The 19,742-nt window shown below is 30.2% G+C and overlaps 1 protein-coding gene across 3 annotated transcripts in view; it reads right to left on the bottom strand.

Annotated features, from left to right (window-relative positions):
* LOC129958648 (transient-receptor-potential-like protein) overlaps positions 1-19,742 on the bottom strand; it is a 311,546-nt gene that overhangs the window by 27,447 nt on the left and 264,357 nt on the right. For all 3 annotated transcript variants that reach the window (XM_056071253.1, XM_056071255.1, XM_056071254.1), the window contains 2 exons: positions 10,339-10,534; positions 5,984-6,196 (listed from right to left, as the gene is read on the bottom strand). In XM_056071253.1, the coding sequence (XP_055927228.1) occupies positions 5,984-6,196; positions 10,339-10,534 (409 nt within the window). The remainder of the gene's footprint in view (positions 1-5,983; positions 6,197-10,338; positions 10,535-19,742) is intronic.

Below are 19,742 nucleotides of genomic sequence, written 5' to 3'. Positions count from 1 at the left end.
CTGTTGAATTTTAGCAGAATTAAATGAGAGCATTTAATGCTTCAACTAGAAACGTCTATAGGGACGAGTGCATCGACAAGGCAATTTCAACGCGCATGCGAATTGTTACATTGTTATGGATTAATAAATAAACTCCTCCAAAATGTGTTTATCCCCCTTTATGCTAAACAATTTGAATTGAGACACTGATTAAGTCTACACAGTATCCTGAAAATAATAAAAACACTGAAATTATTGTTTGCATTTTTCGTTGGCCCATATGATCGGAGAGCTTGACTCAAATTTTAGATTTCATATCTACATAGTTTCAAATATAGTTCGAGTTTTCTGAATGCCGCCAGTCTCAAAATTCTCACAAGTAGAGAGACTTGGTAGTTTAGTTCTAATTTTGAAGCCATATTCCATTCTTAAAGTTAATTCATTCAAAATATTTTTTTAATAAGTCAATTCCTCAGGTAATATAATAATCATCTCTCATTACTCCACTCTTTCATTTTTTGTTTGTGTTCAGCTTTCCTTTTGAATTGTTATTACTGCCTAATTAATATCTAATATCAGCTTTTAATATCAAAGATGTTTTTAGAAGCTTTGCAGTTGAAGGTTTTGTTTCTTCTTATTCACTCTTCTGTTGAGGAAATACAACGACTGAAACATTCTCGAGTTGCTAATGTTTTGAGGAGATGGCAGACTAATGATAAAAAATAATTCTTAAAATCAGCCTTCTGCAGATATTATTGACTTCAGAATATACGTATTTTGAATACAAATGTTGTGGAGAAATTGAAGATATCTTGTTGAATAAAACTATATTGTTGTGGAGGTTAGAAATAAAATCAATGAAGTATAAAATCACTAACAAAAAAAATCAAACTAACCAAATTGTATTCTCCGAAATTCACGATACGCATGGAGTACAGATACGGGTATTCCGTGCTGGCCTGGTTGGAATCTCGATATTTCGAGAAGTGATAAATGGCCTTTTCATCTTAACTGTGATTATAGAATGCGACTAATAAATGGTTTAGCATACAGTTGGTCAAAATCATGAGTTATTAAGAAGCAAAATTCAATAAATATTGCAAAATAAACTAATTAGGAATGTTTTAGAAATAACTTCACTGGTTATTGCACAATGCATGATAACAGTTTCTAAAGTTTACGTAATAACCAAAATTTGAGCATTTTGAATAATCACTGCTGCAAATGAAAATGCCTATGCAAATTTCACTATTCTGAATGTAATCACAAGGAGTTACCAACGTCCTTTCAAACTGACCACGGAGTTATTGAATGGCTATCCTCGCGACAGCACGAAAGCAGAAATGAAAATTGAGCCTTAATGGCTGTCAACGGCCACAGTACAGCCCCTCCTGTAGGAGGTATATCCCGTCATTTAAATGAAGGTAACTTGATGTAAATATGCCTATTCGAAAACCAACTAACCTACGAGAAGCTTTGTATCCCTATAACAAGGAGGAATTTATACTGAAAGTAAACAATGTAACTTGTTCATAAATTAATTGAATTCCGTTTATTCATTATTTCCAAAATATAATTGAAAAAATTTTCAGCTAATTCGATAGATTAACTGCTTTCAGACAACAGTTATTAGTCGAATTTTCAATAAGTTGTTGTAGTGGGATTTTATGGCGCAAGAGTCAATGTTGTCCATGCTGCGTCAAGCATGTGTTAAAAATAAAAATCTTTTTAAAGCAGTAAAAGTGCATACAAAATGAATTCAAATAAAAGATTGCACTATGAATCAGAAAAATATTGTGAAGCAATATCTGTTGATTTTTTTTAACATAAAGGTATTCTCAAAAATAATAGCACATTGAAAAAATGCAGTAACGTGGGACAAAAACCATGTGTAACCTCTCTACAGTTGAAATCGTTTTCGACATAGGAACTTGTTCAATAATATCTCTACTTGTTTGATGACAATGTCTAAATGACAATTCTCTAATATAATCGCTGCGTTGATGTTTAGACGAAGTAGACAATCTATCAGAATAGGATTCATTCATGACGGATTATCTACCTTCCTTAATCATTTAATATCACTTAAATATTCTTGTTTTTAATAAACACTTGACTTTAAAGATTTTTATAATATTGCAGATATCTTTGTAGCAAAAATTGCATTGAAAAATTGCATGTATTTTTGGCTCAAATACATTTGCCTTTTCAAAAAAAATGACAAAAGTATGATTTCATTAAAAGTTAATTTATTTCCAAACGAAAATAGGAATAGTTCAGTATGCCAAATACTGGACCTTGCCAGATGTGTATATAAGTCATAAATATATTTCATAAAAGTTTGCAAACGATTTCTAGTATATGTACGATTTCTAGTTTCTAGTATATTTCTAGTATATATAAATGATTTCCAGTTTTTAGTATATTTCTAGTATATGTATATTTCTAGTATGCATTTGAAATGAAGTTATAATACTTTCTAGTATATTTTAAATGAAATTATAATTCTTTCTAGAATATTTCAAATTAAACATTTGATATACTTTTTGATAATAGAAACGATTAAGAATTAATGTTGCTATTGCAGTAACTATTTCACTAAAAAAACCTTTTTGTTTGATTGTCAGGGAACATGAAATGGCGAAGAAAGTTGCTTGGCAAGATTAATGTTGACTAATTCAATGATGCTTGAGAACCAAGAAAAGAAAATACTTCCATATTTATTTTATGTGTTTACGGATAGAAACCGACGGATCTGAATAAACGAGTAAAATATTCAAGACGCCATAACATTTTAAACACTCACCCACGCGCACGCACATAAATAATTTGGAAATATAATATATATATATATATATATATATATATATATATATATAGTGTTGCCGAATTCGACGGACAAACTCAGAGGGTTGATAGTAGGCATTAAGAGGATAAAGAATCACCATACAATATGGGGTCTCAAACGACGTTTAGGGGGTGTAAATCGTAAAAATATAAGGAGTCGGAGAACTGTTGGAAACTTAATAAATAATAAATGGTGTTTAAACTATGATATTTTTTTAAGTTCAAGCACATTCTTAAAGGCTACTTTTCCTGTGAGTAACATGCCGATTTGATGAACCAGGGGGTCGTAAATTATAGAAAACGAAAAAGTAGTTTGGAACCCTTATCTTCAATGATATTAAAACTTTATGAAAAATAAAAGCTTGAAAATATAAAGAATTTTATACTGTTTAATTTGATATAAGTCTGTAGTGTGAAAACTAAGGAGGTTTTAAAATATTCAAGAAAAACTAAAATGTTTGTCGGTAAACATCGCTGCAACATCGGCACCGATGTTTACAGAAGATATTGCAAAATTCTACCGAAAAATTTTGAGGAGCGATAGTAGGCAAAAAGGCGATAAGAATTTCCAAAGAAAGTCGCAAACGATGGTGAAAATTTATTTGGTGGAATACCGATACAGCATACATTTACAGCACAGGCATTTTGATATAAGAAAGGAGACGATGGGAAACTTTTATAAAAATTACTCAATGTTGCCGCCACGAATGTCATTACACAACCCACATCGACGATTACAGGACCGCCGGATGCACTCAAACATACCAAGTGTTCTTGCTATTTCTCCAGCAGCGACTACACTCCGTGCTACGAGATCTTCCACTATATCCAAAGGTATCTGATAAACAAGAGATTTAATGTAGCCCAGAAGAAGAAGAAATCCAAGGTATTGAGATCCGGGGAACGTGGAGGCCAATCAACAGGTCTGAGATAAAATCTGAGAATAAAATTCTTGCAGGAAAGAGTGCATCTTGTTGTGTGGCACCAAGCATCCAGCGTGCCGAAAACCCAATTCAGCTGCAACTGATCGCGTGCTTGTCGATGGGGTATCGGAAAAGCGCTGCTAAACTCGGTTTTCTGTTTCAGGTGTGCGTTCTTACCCTGCATTTGGCATCGTTATTTTGAAGGATCCAGTCTCCAGCAACCAACAATCAATATTTGCAAGGGTGCTGTGGTGTGGATAACGCCTACTTCGATCAATATCCAAGTAGGCGTACAAGTCTTGGTATATTCTTTGTGCTAGGCGTCCATTACCATCCGTTCGGCCGTAAATTAAATGCATATTCGTCATTGTTAAATCTGACAAGATGTTTACAAATGAAACTTATCGACTATCAATTCTGCACTGCTCTTTAATGAATACAAGCTGCTTTTATACTCATCGAACCATCAATTCTGCAATGCTCGCTGCTTTTATACTCATCGAACCATCAATTCTGCAATACTCGCTGCTTTTATACTCATCGAACCATCAATTCTGCAATACTCGCTGCTTTTATACTCATCGAACCATCAATTCTGCAATACTCGCTGTTTTTATACTCATCGAACCATCCATTCTGCAATGCTCACTGCTTTTATACTCATCGAACTATCAATTCTGTAATGCTCGCTGCTGTTATATTCCTCGAACGCATGGAAAATTTACATACGAGAAAGCTTCTTCTTCTCGACTACCTTATTCCAAATCCTCGCATTCATGGGGCCATTCTCTTCGCCAGGCTAATTGTCTCTTCGATGTCTGTTTTTGCGAGTTTCACAGAATAAACATCTCCTGCGACCCTATGTTTTATGATAATTTTTCATGTCCTTAATGCCTACTATCACTTCTCTAAATTCACCTTTCGAATTTGGCAACACCCTCTGTAAACATCAGTGCCGATGTTGCAGCGATGTTTCCCGGCAAAAAAAATTTTTTTTTGAATATCTTAAAACTTCCTCAGTTTTCAAACTACAAATTTATATCAAATTAAAGGGTATAAAATTCTTCATATTTTCAAGCTTTTATTTTTCTTAAAGATTTAATATTTTTGCAGATAAAGGTTCTAAACTACTTTTTCGTTTTCAATAATTTAAGACTCCCTGGTTCATCAAATCGGCATGTTACTTACATGAAAAACAGCCTTTAAGAATGTGCTTTCACTTAAAAAAAATCCTATTTGAAACACCATTTGTTATTTTTTTATTAATTTTTTACAGTTTCCAACTGTTCACCGACTCCCTATATTTTTGCGATTTTCACCCCCTAAACGTCGTTTGGGACCCCATGTTGTATGGCGATTCTTTATCCTCTTGATGCCTACTATCGCCCCTCTGTCGGTCGAATTTGGCAACACCCTGTATATATTTCCAAACTGAAATTATGCATCATTGTACTATTATTTCATATTATTCATTAAAACGAATCTTTATGCTACCCCTATTTAGATTAAACAACTATAACTTAGTCAATTTTAGTCATAAAACGATGAGTTTATCATATATTTTAGAATATCAATCTTTTTATATATGGATGATAAGACCAGAGGACGATTAAAAACGTAATTTTTCAGAAATGCATTTATGGACGCAAACAACATAAAATGATTTTTTTTCTTAATCAAATCATTTTTCAAACTGGAAATATATCCCTATCTCTAATGGTTAAGAAATCACTTATAGGACCATGATAAGGGTGATCACCCTGTTAAGATCGTTACATAGTTAAAGATAATGTCGGTAGATTTTATCAACACATGTAGTCTTTACGATGAAAACTTTTTTAATAACCGAGTTTCATTTCTAACTAGCTAGTGTAACTATCAGCTAAAAATAATTCTTAACTCTTTCAAGAGTTTCAGGTTTCTTTTAAAACCGCCGCATTTGAGTTACTTTCTTTTCCTAACAAACTGATAGTCTTTTGATGACTTATTAGAAAAATGCAACTATTTAGTTAAATACTTATTTAGTACTAACAAGGATCAAAGTTAGCAATTCCAGTTTTCATTCTTTCTCTATGAATTTGTACTGCCACTAATATCCTTTCAATGATGACAAATGTTTTCTACCACTGCAATATTTAAATGACGCCCTTGAGAGGGACTACTAAATGTTGGTCACCATTCCAACGAATCAATTGAGATTGTTCAGTAATAATCTAAGATACTGTGTAACATACCTTCACGGAACTTCTATCCAAATGCTGTTTTCTGCAGATGTTGGCCAAATGGATGCATAGATGAAAAACTATTCTCTTGGCTCCCATTAAGAAGTAGCAAATGGCTTTTGGTGAAATGATAAGGTTGAAAGGAGGAGGAAGTGTAGATCCCTCGTCGAAGTAACCCATCCACAGTTTGGAACGAGCGAACTTCCACTCGCGATCAGCATGGTCCTAGGATTGAGCCATCATTTGGGAAGACGATTTCAAGATAAAGTCAATTTCAAACATAATGGCACATGCATCAAAATAGTTCTAATGTTAAATTTCAGAAGCACATAACATGCAATTTATCATGCACAGGATTCATAATACGCTTTGTGATTTAAGCGTATATGATTTTTCAATTGTAAAACATCATGCAAATACTCTTTAATGCTTCAGTTTTAACCTTCAGAGTTTTATATGAAAATTCTAAAAACATACTGCTCCAGAAAACAAGATTATACAATTACCAAGTACCACATGTATTTTCTTTCAGATTTTAAACATTCTATTTAATCTGGTACTTAATAATTCAAAGTAGCAACATCTAATATTTTTTTTATAGAAATCCTTACTTCAGACTGAACTCTTTAAAACAGCTGCTACAATCTTTTATTTATTTGATATTTCAGAATATTTTATTTAATTTATATTATTAAATTCCTTTCTTAAGGAAATTTTATCATCGTAATTTTGTGTAAAGCCCTTTCTTTTTTCTTAAGAAAAGGTAAGAATTTTTCACAAGAGAATGTAAGTTAGCTAATTAATTACAAACAATAACTGTTGTTGTTGAGCTCACACAAAGGACAGCACTGGTAAAAGCACACTTTACTGTATTTATAATTTTGTTTTAAGAGTTGTCAACCCGATACTTTCTATTAAAAAGTTATAATTCAGATATAAAATTCATGAATGATGCATTCTGTTAATAAGCATCTATCTTTGATTTTATAAAATAATAATTTTTTTTTATTTAAACTACTTTCTGTTGAATCAGGACTCAGAAATATGTTTGTTTAACTCTTATAGTTAATATCTTGATCAGTTTTTGAAAGTTGAAACATTAAAACGATTTAGCAGAAATTTCAGTGAAATCTTGGAAGAATTCTCGATGATTTTTGGAGTTCGCAAAGACAGAACTTTTGAAATAATCTTAAATTTTCAGTATAAGTTTTTATCAGTGAAGTCCTGCAAAAAGATTTGATTTTTGTGGCTAAAGAATTTGGTAAAAATGTTTTCCAGATACGACAAAGCTCTGTGTTCTGAAAGATGTAATTTTAAACAGCGATGAATATGAAGATGATACAGATTTCTTTACAGGAATTTTCGAGAATTTGGAAACATACAGAAAATTAGAAGAGTTTGAAGAAAGAAAGCTTGAAAAAATGAATAAAAAACAGTTGAAATTGGAAAAGATCAAGAAAAAGGAGTGGAAATGGAAGAGATCAAGCAATAGCATGAATTTAAATTTAAAAAGTTATAAATATATGGTGAATTGGAATTGGCGAGAATTCAAACGCAAAATCATAACTAAGATGTGATTTATCAATAAATTTCCGAAACTGGTAATGCTAAGAAAAAGGTGACACATCCAATGCAGCAATTTCCACAATTTGACTATGATATGAAAGACTGGTTACCTTTTTGGAGCCAAGTTGAGCATACAGACAAAGATAATGATTTTGCTCCTGAAATAAATTCCAATATTTGATGCAAGTTACTGTCATCGGTTCAAAAGCAAAATAAGTAGTAGAAAGTTTCCCACAAACAGGAAGAAATTATGCAAAGGCTATTGTTAATTTAAAAGCCAGTTTTGATAGAGAAGACCGTTTAATGGCAGTTTATACCTGGAAAAGGCTGAAAGCAATAATTTCTGTGCAATCTAACCAAAAATTATTGCCACTATTCCTTTATGACAAACTGGAATTTTAGTTGCGAGCTCTTGAAACACATAAATGCGAATCCATTCTCTATCCTGTGGTTGAATCATGATTTGATGAGGAATTTCTAAGAGGTTGGAATAAAAGTCCGGCTTCCAGTTCTGTAAAACTACAGTTGGAGAATTTGATGTTATTTTTCAAGGGCGGAGAGTAAAGAATGTCTGTGTCCGGTTTTTGTGTAACAAAAGAAGAAGATATGAATATGCCCTGGAAAAAGTGATATGACTTAGAAACTCAAAGGATCAAAATTTCAAATAACTGCATCCATGCTAATTATATCCGTAAAAGAAAAGGAAGTAAAGAAACCAAAATGCATTTTCCATGCGCCAAGTATACAAGCATTCAAGAATATACCATATTGTTTCAATGCTAAGAAACTACTACTAGAGGGAAAAAAACAGTAAGGGACATGAAATGTTGTCTTGCATGCCTTCTTCCTGGCTTTCCCATTAGAAATTTGATGTTTTTAAGATGTTTGATTTGCTATGTGGGATCAGCTTCCGATTTTCTAGAATACAAACTAGAAAAAGAAGAGAATTCTTCAGAAAAAGATATGAATTTGTTAAATGTAAACCCAAATCCAAAAGTATTTCCACGGCTTGAACTGTAAGATTATAAGACATGATACTGTTGACACCATTGATTAAAAATTTAGCCCGCCAAAAACTTCGTCTTAAGGAAGTTGGTGGGAGAGACTTATTCTAATAAGAAAGGGTACTCAAAGTTGGTCTTAGGTCAAGCACATCTATGTTATGAAGAAATGTTAACAATTCTGTGTGACTGTGAAACGTTGATAAATTTTCACTATGCGTCTGAAAGCGAACATTCCGTACAAATATCTCCTTCTGCAAAACTAAAAGTTATAAAAGAATGGAGTATATGGATGTTGATGCTTCACACTTGATAAAAGTCTATATCGAAGAGTAAAATAAAGACAAAATTTACAAAAGGAATTGCGGAACAGATTTAGAAACGAATACCTGAAAGTTCTCGTACAAGGAACAAGATGTAAAGCTACTCGTAAAGTGCGTGGTTGGGGATACTGTGTTGGCTCAGACAGCTTCAAAAGAATCAACTGGTCATATGGATGAATAACAGATATTATTCCTGAAAATGACGAAACTGTTCGACTCGTTAATTTACAAACTTCACATTTGAATTTATTCAGTGTGCGTATCCTTTAGAAATCCCAACAGATGGTGACTTTCTACCACAAATGAGAGTAGATTATACTGTTAATATAGACTCAAATGACAAAGAGAGTTTTTCTGGATGTAAAATGAGAGTTTCAAGATCAGGAAGACAGATCAAATTTCAGAAAAATTAGAATTGTAGATGTCTTTTTGGTATTAATTATTGTCTTTTTTTAATATGTCTTTTTACACTCTGTATTGCTTGTATTTAAATAATTTATTATGCGATATTGTAATTTTATTTTGAATTTATGTTGATTGTTATGTGAGTTGATTATGATATATAATCAACAGATGGGAGGATGTTGGGTTAATACAACAGACAACACTGGTAAAAACACGCATCTCTATATTTATAATTTCGCTTAAAGAGTTGTGAACTTGGCGTTTTCTGTTAACAGTTGTCATTTAAATGTAAAATTCATGAATGATGCATTCTGTTAATAAACATATATCTTTGATTTTATAAAAGTTATTTTTCGATTTAAACTATTTTGTTGACTTAGTGACTCAGAAATTTGTTTACTTAACTCTTACAAATCCATATTTTGAACAATTTTACTTTTTAAAAAATGAAACGTTAGTTAAATTGATCAGAGATTTGGGACTACTCTATTTGTAATTTTGATATAAGTTCACAATTTGAAATCAGGTGTCAGGTTTTCTTTAAATATATTTTTTAACAAACAGATAGTTTTTAAATTTAAAACGTAAAAAATTAAAAAAAATTCAAAATCGGAATTTTTTTACAAAAATTATATGAGGAATTTGTGGGGTACACAAAAACAACACATTTGTACCAATATTGAATAAAAATTAACACTTCTAATAGCTCAAAGGACCAGGGTACTTATGCTATTATACATAAATGTTTTACAGTTAAGACATGATATGTTTTATGTATAAATTGATTTGTTCACAAGTTTTGTAGAACTGAACAAAAATGTCAAAAGCATGCAGTGCCTTATATATATGTTGCATATTGTTATACAAACTCTACAGCTTATGATTCATTTGTTTTTAAGTATATTAAAATATTATTATTAAAATTAAATGATGACAAGTGAGTGCACATTTCTATGAGATTCAAAAGGCAATTTAATTCATATTTATTTGTAGTTTTCTCTCTAATGGTTTATGCTAATTCTTTTGGTGCTATTCATGCAAACTAAGACGATTTGGTTTAAAGGTTCCCTACCTCAATCACTTGAAAGGATTTAGTCATCATAGCAATGAGCATATTAATGAGTACGACGATGGCAGTCACATGATACGACATAAAGAGACCTTGGCCAACGGTTTCGATAAAGAAGTCATCTTCCACCAAATCTGTACTTTTGGGGGAACTTATACCAAACAGAGACCAAAATAATGTTGCGAATGTGTTTCCGATCCTGAAGGAAAATAATTCAGATACTTATGGAGGTGCAAAAAGAATGTTTCTGCTAATAGAATTTATAATATATTGGTGAAGCTAAAGATACAATTTTTATTTGTATACGGTTTAAAATACAGTGAAGTTGCATTAAAATAATATCATTTCAAATACTTTTTATGTCTTTTAGATCAATTTCATTGGCTTGTTTCATTTTAAAATATGTTTAAATTATTTATGAGATTACGAATATATTAACATCAACACTAAAATATTATTGGAATTTCTACGCATTATTAAAAGAGTAAACTCTCTCTTTTTATCACTGTTGATTTCTCCCTGCTTAAATATATTATTTTTTTAAGATTTAATATATCTCTATGAGATATGAGCTGCATTCTGTAGGCCCTGATATTCCTTAAAAGCTGCATTTTTCAATAAAATATATAAGATATCATTTGACAATTTCCATTTTTACTGTAATCAATATCGGTTTTACCTTCGATAATTTTTTTTCTGTTTTAAAGTATAATACAATAACGAAATGCTCGTGAACACTTCATTTAAATCTTTGTTGCTCGATATTCCAATCTGAAATGTTTAACTCCTTTGAGTTTTTAAAAAGTTTAATATATTTCCTGGTGGGTTTTGCCGTTTTAGTAAGCTGAACCTTTTTCAGTAAATCAAGTCGTAATTTGAATTTTATGTTTATAAAATCAAAGTAACGTCTTGATTTTATGGATATTACCAAATCTCAATGTAACATTAGAAAAGGTAGAAAACTTACATTTTTTATTTCTACAAATGGAAAATTGGGAGAAAGAAGTAAAAGTATCTTTCTTATTCATTTCACATTTAAAAACTTCCACTTTTCCCATTCTAACTTTTTCTTCTCTCTGATGTCTGTCATGGAGAAAGTCGGAATGGTCTGTCTGTTAAGGACGAGACCAATCAAATGTCTCCAAAAAATTTTAGATCAGATTTCGATTTTCGAAAAAGCATGAACGTTGAGATCAAACGTATTTCATTTCTTAATTGACAGTTATACAATTAAAGCATATGGTAAACTACTGTGTTATGAGTAAAATTGACGTAATATGGAAGAATTGATTAACGTTTTAATTTATAATATTTTCAAATAAATCAATAGATGGCAGCTATTGTTGAATACTTATTACCCAAATGAGTTTTTGATCAAATAATAACACATAATACATGAATTCTCAAATTTAACCAAGAACCAAAAATCATTGCTGCTAACATTAGTATCTGACCTGATCAATAGGTGACATCAAGAGATTTATTTAGAACAATCTTAACAAAAAGAAAAGAGACAAACGATTTTGAAATAAAATAATAATTAAAAAACTCTGTAATGTTGGTCCTTTTTTGAAAAATTGGTAATCTGAAGCTTAGAGAATTCAATAAATTAATTTGTTGAAACATGTTTCTTATATAAAAAACATTTTTGCTTTTATAATATCGTATTCTAGATGTAACAAATCATGGAGAATTTATTTGCAATGTTTGTACAGTCGTCAATTAACGATGGGATATCTATGTAACTTCGCAACAACAGTGTCGATAGAAATGGTTCAACAGGACAAATTTGTTTAGATAGAGATATTAATTAATTGGACTAATTAACATTGTTAATTAATTAGTATCTCGAAATTTTCCCATTACATCTACCAGTTTTTTTTCGCTTAATCGATTGCTTGTCATAAAAATAGTCTCCCTCCATTCCTAAAAAACAGGTTTTTTTGAGCTCCTGATGGAAATTTCAACAGTCATAAATTTTAAAAACTGGCGCAACCAATGCTAAATTTATCATGAAAACTTTTGGCGATATCTTGAAAACTATACTATATTAAATTTTTTTATTCACTTAAAGGACATAAATGTAGTACACAAATGTATGAAATTAATTTTTAAATTTAAAAAAGTTAATAATTTTTACAAATTTTAAAACACTTTTGCAATAAAAAACGAATTGTAACGTATTAAAATGTTTTAAATGACAGCAAAGCAGGAATGATAAAATTTCGGAATCCTAAAAATTACTTGCAAATTTGCAATAATTTTTTAAATATTTCGAAAAAAAACCCCCCTTACAAATTCAGATGATTTGGAAACATCTGTTCCCTTGTTGAACGACTGTATAATATTTCTAATTATTTCTGTCGATCTACTCGTCGTAATACACGAGCTTTAACTACTATTATAAAATCATCATTGGATAATTTGAAGAACAGATGATTTTTTTGATGAAGTGGTATTTCCTTTCTTGTCAAAAATATGTTAAATGTGTTTTATCAATTGATTTAAAAGACAGATAACATTAAGAAGACTTCTCATAAAAAGAAAGAATATTCATGCGGCTGGATCCCGATTAAAAAAAAATCATTTATAATCTTTTGTCTGTCTCTCCAAGATTTAATGATCAATGACTAGATGTGCAAATAATACATGTTTATGAATTTTTAAGTATAATTTAAGGATCAGTCCTATAGTTCAAATATTTTAGATTTCATTGGACATAAGGATTTCAAATAATGGCCTTATAAAAGCTGAGCTATTTATAAATGACAATAAAATATAGTTACAAATTTCTGTTTTTCATTTTGAGAAACATTTTTTATAAAGGAATTCAAAGGAATGCTATCTTATATTTTTTTTAAGTCATTCTATTAGTTGGAATAATTCTTTTCTGTGTGCTTTAAACATGGTATTATATTTTTCCTAAAATATGTAAATGAAGGCGCTGTACTTCAAAGAAATTAAATAATTGAATCTAAGTTGAATTGTGGTCAATTAATTATTACAAAGATGAAGTAAATAAAATTTATCTTCATTTTTTTTTTTTATCGCAGCGACATGAACCTGTACTAAATCACATTTATATACACCCTCATTGTAGAAATTTGGTACACAGACGGTGGCCGTCCAAGTCGATATTGAATAACCAGTTTTAGAATAATTTTCTTCTCTTATAAAGCAAATGTGGACTGCTTTTCTTTCACATGTTCTCACTTTTCAAGAGGCTGATTCATTCTACTAAAACCCCTCATTTTATATTACTAAATAACTGTCCTTTAATCTTAGTGAATTTCAGTATATGTGATTAGAAATAGCCACACCAATATCATTCGCATTCAAACTAGATAATAAATCGCTTGTTCTCCTCACATAACCTTATTGTCTGAAGATAAAATTAAAAAGATACGAAAATCATATTACTGCAGTACAAAAACATTTTCAAAATATCCCATGACATATACGTAATTCATATTTGATATAATCCTGCTAATTACATTCCCATGTTTCTTACTTTTTATTATGGTTTTTGGTGTCTGTGAAAGGATTCGAATGGAAAGCAGCAATACCGCAAACTTCATACGCAAATCAATGCTCACTTGATTCCTTTATTTTTTTCTTTTTACTAAGATTTCCCTCATTGTCGCATACATATTATGTCTGTATTGCAGATGAGTACTACTACTGAAAATATTCGAAATGACAGCTGGTGTTTAAGTTATTTTAAAGTGATAAAAACACGTCTTTTCGATATTAATTGATGGAATCGAAAATTCAACACATTACAGCAGTTTTAATGCCAAAAATGCACACCAAATTATATATATATATATATATATATATATATATATATATATATAATTATATATATATATATATATATATATATATATATATATATATATATATATATATATATATATATATATATATATATATAATGTTACAAATCTGTAATTTTGCTACCCGGCATGAATAGTGTCATCGTGAGAAAGACCGTTGTAAGATCTGTGCTGAGAAGCTGCCGCGTAAATGACCTGAGAGCTTGGCGACCATTTGGCGACGAATTTGGCGAGTTTGGCGACTAAATGGATACTACTGGAAAGTTCGAGAACTTTCACGATCCATCCACTAAGACCCGAGATACAGCCAGGAACGCCCTGATTGGTCTGAAGATTCCAGCCCCGCCTCCCGGAACTATAAAAGACAGGCAATCTGAAGCTGGAAGAAGTTGAGTGGATCGTAAGAAGTTGTGTGTATGAGAGTGGTCGGAGTCGCCGACGAGTAAACAGATTTGAGAGGATCAGACAGCAAGCAAGCTGCTGAACTATAGCAATTAAATGTACTGCGTCATTACGATTGATTGACGGTATTTTGCTGTATAGAAAAATTTTGTAACAATATATATATATATATATATATATATATATATATATATATAGCTTCTTTGTGCTGTCTCGTATGAACAGTCAGGAATGGATAGAATAATAAACAGTCAACCACTTGATAGAAATGGTCCAAATTTTGATGCAGATCTTTATGATAAAACGTGATACCAACTTTTATCCATTTTGCTGTTTCTGAGCTATCATGTACCTGGTTCAGCGTTTCTAACCCAAAAGAGGATTATAAATGAATCGCCATAAAATCCTTTCGACACATGTTCTGCACTTGCTCTTATATGGGTTTTTACATAAATGGTAACAATACATGGAACTTTATGCAAATCAACTTTTTGTGAATGGGAATCTCATCTCCACCACATGAAGGTATGAACAATGGAAAAGAAATGAAACCTTCCTATCATTAGCGACTTTTAGAATTTCCAACTCTTTTCAAAACTAGTTCGAGGTTTGAAAATGAATCGACCTTCTGATAATTATTAAATTTTCGATAATCATCGAATTTTCGAAAATTCAGTCATGATAGTATTTTACAGCAGGATTTTGAGGAGTTGTTGGATGTTTTAGAACTTTTTAATCCGCATATTTGCCGTATGCGCTTTTATATTTTTAAAAATGTATAATTTTTATTGACTTTTATATCCAAGAAATTGTCTTTTTAAATTTTATAAAATATTTTTTATTAGAATATGTTATTTTGCATTAAAGTTAAGATTATTTTAAATGGTAGAATTGTTCAATTTCATTTTCATAGCTATGAAAATTTCGATTCTCATGGAACGGTACAGATTTCTCCTTGCTGATCTGACTTGATCGAACTTATTTTAATTATCGAGCTTTCGGTGCTGACTGAACTTTGGGTAATCATCGAACTTTCTATAATTATTGAGCTTTCGATCATGATTGAATTTTAATGATCGTTGAGAATCAAACCTGGCAATATTTTGCAACTGGATTTCAAGGCATTTTTTTTTGTACATCTGTAAAAATGATGTTGTTTTTTTTAATTCACATGCTTTCTTGTAATATGCACTTTTACATTTTTAAGAATGTATAATTTTTATAATTTTATATTTTCAAAAAAATGCACTTTTTCAGTTTCATTATACTTCTTATTAAATTATTTTATTTAAGATGAAAATTATTTTTAATGGATAATATTTATTACACCAATTTATTTTAGTTTATATGATTGGAATATATGTTGCACTTGTTTCAAATTCCCACGCAGTTTAAGAATGTTCTCTTTTCTTTCTCTATTTTCATTCATTTGCTCTTTTAACTTTCAAATATATAGTATTTTGAATTGTTAAAAAAAATAGTGCATTTGATAGTCTTAAGAAAGTTTTTGTAGAATTCTTCTTATTATTTTCTGCTTTTAACATAAAGATTATTTCAGAGATAATTTTTCAATCTATAATTGTTTCTCATATAACCAATTTTTATTTAATTTTACTCCTTCATTTTAATTTTCTAAATTTTTATTTTATTTTGAATTTCATAATATGTAAACATATTGATAAAATCACCGGAAATGGGTTTAATATTCAGAAATATAGCTTTTTTGTTTGAGTGTTGCTTGTTTTTTTCATTGATTTTTTTATTAATGATAATATATAATAGCGTATTTTTCTTTTTTTTAACCACATTCTTTTATAATTGAACGAAAATTGGAAGACCTTTTTTAATGTATTGCACCATTCATCCGTATATAAACTCATACTCCATAATATTTGTTATTCATGTTTTACTCATTAATTAATATTTTTCGTCTCTTTTCGATTTTTGAAAAAGTCAAGGATATGACCGGCTCTTTCATTTGAAGGATCTAATCGACCTCTTACTAAAATTCGAGTGCAGATTTAAACTAAATTTGCCAATAATATTTTAAAAATAAGAATAAAAATTTATGTAATGCATAGAAGGAATTACTTTTTTTAAAACATTAGACTTCAGATTTAGAATTCTAGTTTTATAAAAGCTACTTAATTTTACCTATTACAGGCATTATTCTGTCGTTTTTTTTAAATGAAGAATGAAAGAAACTGACGTTTTCTGAATTAGCAGTAAAAAAGGTAAGGTTTAAAAAAATCACACTATTGAAAAAAAAGGGGGGTGGGTGGGAATGTGATCAATTGCAAATTGCAAATATTGCTTTGACATTGACACACATTACTGAAGAGGATTAAATAAAATTATTTCTAATTATTTTTATTAAAAAATATAAGAATATTTTTATCATATAAAATGAAAATTACTTTTATTTAAAGTCGTCCTGATTAACAAGTATATTAAGAGTATACTGATATAATATCAAGTATATTAGAATATTCTATATCGAGAAATATCGATATACGTTGGAGGATATATCGCGATAATGGAATTCGGTCATCGCCCAGCCCTAATTGGGATCATTCAAAGTTTTATTAAATAATTTCGTATTACGAAGAAAATTTATAAGTGCGTTAGTTATTGATAATCCCTTGTATAAAGTTTTTTTTAATCCCATATTTCCCTGCATGTTTATTGCTTATAATCTACAGAGTTTTCAACCAAATTATACGAAACTTGCAGAATATATGACAATATTCTAGCTTTATGTTGAAACTAAAGTGACTATAATGAATATTTAAGGAAATATGGATATTGAAGTAAATAATTTTTAACTGCATATATGCGAAACATGGCATATTTCTTCTTTCCTAATTTCAAAGCGAGATATAAAAGACAACTAATGATGAAAGGTTTCTCAAAATTTGATATTTTTTTAAATAGAGTCTCTGATTAGTTATATTGAACTGTACAACGATTCAAAATACAATAAATACCATTCATATTTATAAATTAGGTTCCTAATTTAAATTGTAATAAATTAGGCAGGATAAATTGGAGTAAAATTTATTATGCTATTCACATTATTAGCTCAGCTATGTAATGGAATATATGTTGTTGAATTAAAAGTGTTTTGATCTCTTTATCCAGTAGATGCGTCAATTACTAATATGAAGTAGTATAACCTTTTGCCACAGTGACGGTTGTACTAGGTAAGTCTATCCACTAATTTTCAGAATTTTCCTGCAGGATTCATATGATATTCCTCTGAAAGTAAAATTATAAGAGTGGTTACTGATGTGAGGTATTGTGACATACGTTGAATTCGATGTTCCATTTCATTCCGTATACGCTGAGAAATTTGACTGCTTTGCTCGAATTGCGGTTCTCAGTCTCATTGAGCACCGGTAGTCTGAACTGATAGGCAAAATTCATTCTTGGTCATTACGAATTTTTTATATCTGTCTTATATTAGTGACAGAGATAAAGAATTTTTAATCGGAAGCTTTTATTGTACTGTGGATATCATTTGACATCATAGTACAATTCCAGTGTTAGTGCTAATATGAATAATTTAATAAATTTTACTGTTATTTATGATACTTTTATACAATTCAACTTTGTTATAAGCAAAAAACATGTGGAAAGATTTGAGACTTGTTTGAGGAGGGGGGAAGCTTTGCCTCTTTTTGAATATGTATAGTATTTTTACAAAATTTCTCGTAGGTTTTGAATACAACAAACAAAATCGTTGATGAAATTTACAAAGCATTATTAACTTTCTGTGAAACGGGTGAGTGCACATCATTTTCTGCTTCTTCAATTTCTGTCTGTTGTTCTAAATGCCGTTGTGACCGAATCTTCACTGCAAAATGCGAGTTCAAATATATTTTCTTAATGATGGAAATTCAAGGTAACTTCGTCCAAATTTTCTGGAGAAATTTGAAATGTGTGTAAATTCTAATGAATTCGAATACCTTTGAACACATAATGTAATATTAATTAAGAAGAAACATTAGCCTTTTTGCATCTGACATTCATAAATGTAGTTATGGCATGAATCATAATAATGATAATGTGCGGAAAATGGATAAAAAATTTGAAAAATTGAAATAAATTGCCAAAAAATTAACTGGTATACTGCTTCCGCTTTAAGAAATACATTTTAGAGAAAATCATGATATCAGTCCTTTATTAGAAGGAAAAGAGCATTTTTAATGAAATCTCTACTGCAGAAATATTGAAAGAGTCTAAACTAGTACAACTGTCATGAAGTAATATCCAAATATTTTATCTCTTATAGTTCGTTAAGTCACATTATAATGTTATATGTAAAGGTGTGCTTTCGCATTCATTTAACAAATTGAATTATTTGCAGCAACTGAATCTAGGGACTGTGGCGTCGTGAAAGTTTTGACAACTCTTCATAATCAGAAGGTGGCTTATACCTAAAAGGAAATATGTCACTTTATGCCACAAAAAGAGCAATGTTTGAGAAATGTATGTTATTTTACTGATAAGAAAACAAAAATTGTTCAGGAACTCGCCGTTTACTGTTTTTAGATGAAAATATTCCATTTATTATAGAATTCGATGCTAAAGAAGTAAATGATTTCGATGCACATGAGAAAGAACACAAACACGCACATATCAAAAAATGGAACTGAATTGATGATTGGAAGATTACACGAAGATCCTCACCAAATACAAATTGGAATTGTATCTGAAGAGGGAAAATATATTGTATTGAAATATATGACAAAGTAATATTTTAACATGAGAATGCTCGACCACATTGACAGTTACGAGAACTCCAAAAACGCTTCATATTTAACTGTATTCCCCAGATCTTTTCCCTGTCATTTATTTTGGTGCATGGAGAGCAGTTCAGAATATCCAAATCAAAATGGATGAATGTATGGATTTAAAATAATTAGTTATTTCTTCACGCAATTCACTTGTTTGACAACTATAAGAATGCTGAAGCTTCTGGTAAGAAATAGACCGACTTATTCTTTTTTAACATTTTGGAAACAGGTGAAGGTGCTTTATTTATTTGAATATTAAATAGAGCCGAGCTATACTCTTACATGCAAAAAGACGAAGATTAGTTGAATTTTATTCTATGATCCTATGTCATAAATTGTTTTTATTACTTTCAAATTTATAAACCCT

This window comes from Argiope bruennichi, chromosome X1, assembly GCF_947563725.1.
Source record: "Argiope bruennichi chromosome X1, qqArgBrue1.1, whole genome shotgun sequence".
Taxonomy (NCBI): domain Eukaryota; kingdom Metazoa; phylum Arthropoda; class Arachnida; order Araneae; family Araneidae; genus Argiope; species Argiope bruennichi.
The sequence above is the reverse complement of the archived record's forward strand: the minus strand, read 5'-3'. Positions and strand labels throughout refer to the sequence as shown.